The 2525-nt window shown below is 32.9% G+C and overlaps 1 protein-coding gene across 1 annotated transcript; it reads left to right on the top strand.

Moving 5' to 3' along the window:
* The first annotated feature begins 714 nt into the window (after nucleotides 1-714).
* Nucleotides 715-2054, top strand: LOC111367649 (probable WRKY transcription factor 13). Its single transcript, XM_022988635.1, has 2 exons — nucleotides 715-1117; nucleotides 1292-2054. Exons 1-2 carry the CDS (start codon nucleotides 825-827, stop codon nucleotides 1545-1547), a joined length of 549 nt encoding a protein of 182 aa, XP_022844403.1. The 5' UTR covers nucleotides 715-824; the 3' UTR covers nucleotides 1548-2054.
* Nucleotides 2055-2525: the final 471 nt, after the last annotated feature.

The raw sequence follows: 2525 nt of genomic DNA on the forward strand, positions 1-2525 counted from the left end.
TGACCTTATAAGACACAGATATTCCATGCTTTCAATGTCAAATGGGGGATATCGTACACTATGTAGTTGACTTAAATGAAACCAAGTTAAGTCTATGCATGATGCAAAGTTTATTCTTCTTTACCTTTACTTTATAGTACTGGTTATATAAACATATATATTGCATGTTTGGTTCGGATTTTTCATTACAAGAAAAGCAATTTCTTGATCGTTACTCCTTGAAGTCAGCCGTCATTTTTTACTTCTTTTTTTTACAGATGAGACTTACTTTCTCTCTAACGATCCAAAAATTAATTCTCATAATTACTACTGAACAAGCCAATAAACAAGAGGGAGGTTAAGCTTGGAGCTCGCTTATTCGAAACGTGTTGTTCCCATGGATTTTGACTAAAATGCACCCAAGTAACAAAAATATGCAAACAATTAATAAGTCCATAGTCCATTCATTGACTTTTACATTTCTGTGATAGAAAAAATATTTATACTTTTTTTAAAAATCGGTGGAAAAAATATTATAATTTAATCCTCCTTATTGTTGTGCATGTGAGCTTGTTTTGCTTCACAGTTAAAGTAACTGTTCTTGTATTTTATTGGCATTTTCTTAATTTCACGATAAATCTTTGTTCAATTTAATTTAACTTCTGTTATTAATAACAGGTATCTCTATTCTAGAAGTATGAAAGAATCCCTTTTATTCTTTAACCTAGACTAGCAACAAATATCATATATACTGGCCATTACACACCGTCAACAAAAAATGGTTTTCTTTCCCTCTTGAACGAACCAAACTGGTGTCGTCTCCGATCTTCTACACCATTAAACGTATGCACGAAGAGATGTCCAGTACTGCGTCCCAAACCATGCTCAACCAGAGTTTATTTGAGGATCAAGATTTGTCATCACAACTTGGATTTTTCCCTATTCATTCAAACTTTACCTCTTTTCAACTAGGGTGCAGTCAATCCCTTAAAAATTTTGCCATGTTACCTCCTTCTCTTGCAGTAGATGCACCGGTTACCCTTTCCGAGTCCTTTGCCCTAAAGCAAAAAGAAGAGATTCCATATCAATCTGCAGGATCCCAATTTCTGTCTTCACAAAGATCCACTCCAAATTACTGGTAAAAATTATTGTTCTTTTTGTCTCACAAACATCAAGTAGAAAACTCTTCTGGCACCTTCAGTAGGGGATTAGATAGCACTTAACAATATTGATGAAGAAAACGAATTCTGAAGTCCTTTCTAGTTACGTTTACCAATAAATCATTTACTTCATAGTTATGTTTTATTAATAGGGCATGGGATGAAATGAATGATACCATGAGCATCAAGAGAAGCGGAGAGGAAAATTATCTCGGGGTTTCGGCAATGAAGATGAAGAAGATTAAGACAAGAAGAAAGGTAAGAGAGCCCAGGTTCTGCTTCAAGACCTTGAGCGATATAGATGTCTTAGATGATGGTTACAAGTGGAGAAAATATGGCCAGAAAGTGGTGAAAAACACCCAACATCCTAGGTTAGATTTCTTCCTCTTCCATTTCCTTTCTAATTGATTATTCCCTCTTTTATTTCCCATGCATTTTAGTAACTTATCAATTTGCAGTTCAATCTTCACCTAACCCCACCCCCCAACCCCTTCTTTCTCATTCTAACTTCCTGCTTAATTGAATCTTGATCTGCATTGGTATTGTAATTTATATATGTGTCTATATATCATTAATATATTGTCATATATATGGAAGGATTAGATTCAAATGAATGCATAAGTGGCACTAGTTGGGGTAGAGGGTATAATAATCTTGCTTTTATTTAGGTAGGGTTTCCTATGAGGATAAATATAATCAATTTAGAAATGATTTAACTTAACTCCATTAATGTAATCAGTCAAGAATGAAGTATTTTGAGTGTCACCATTAATTATTATCCTCATCATCAGTAAGATAATTGATAATTCAAATTTAGATAACCTAATAATATCATCAAAATGCCTAGCACAACACCATGCAAAACATTGTAACAAAATTTTATATACTGATTTTTAATAGAAACCATATATTGAAAAAAAAAAAAAGAAAAAAAGAAAAAAAAAGGTTGATAATTAGATCTACTTGTCTTTGTGTTTCACGAGAGGATCTTATGGAGATCCCTTTCCATGTTAAAAAGTAAATTGAACTTTTATTGTAAAATGATTACAAATATTTGAGAATTTTCTCCTCATATTTACCACAAAGTGCTAACTTTATATGACTCGGGACATGTTCAAGAGAGCCCACTCTGCTTAAAAGCTACTGTTTAATAATAATGAGTCCAGCAATTTCCATTTTTCAATTGCACAAGTGTGCCATTTACATTTACATTTTCATTTCCTTTTTCCTTTTATTTTGCATTAGGTTAAGGCATAAATCCAAACCACACTGGCCTAACCTTGATTAGCAAAGTGATTAAATTTGAAAGAGTTTCATTTTAATCATACTTTTTCACTCAATATCTTGGGCAACGGTGTCGTTTACTCCTTTTAAGAAAGTAATCCC

Source organism: Olea europaea, chromosome 18 (genome assembly GCF_002742605.1).
Source record: "Olea europaea var. sylvestris chromosome 18, O_europaea_v1, whole genome shotgun sequence".
Taxonomy (NCBI): Eukaryota; Viridiplantae; Streptophyta; class Magnoliopsida; order Lamiales; family Oleaceae; genus Olea; species Olea europaea.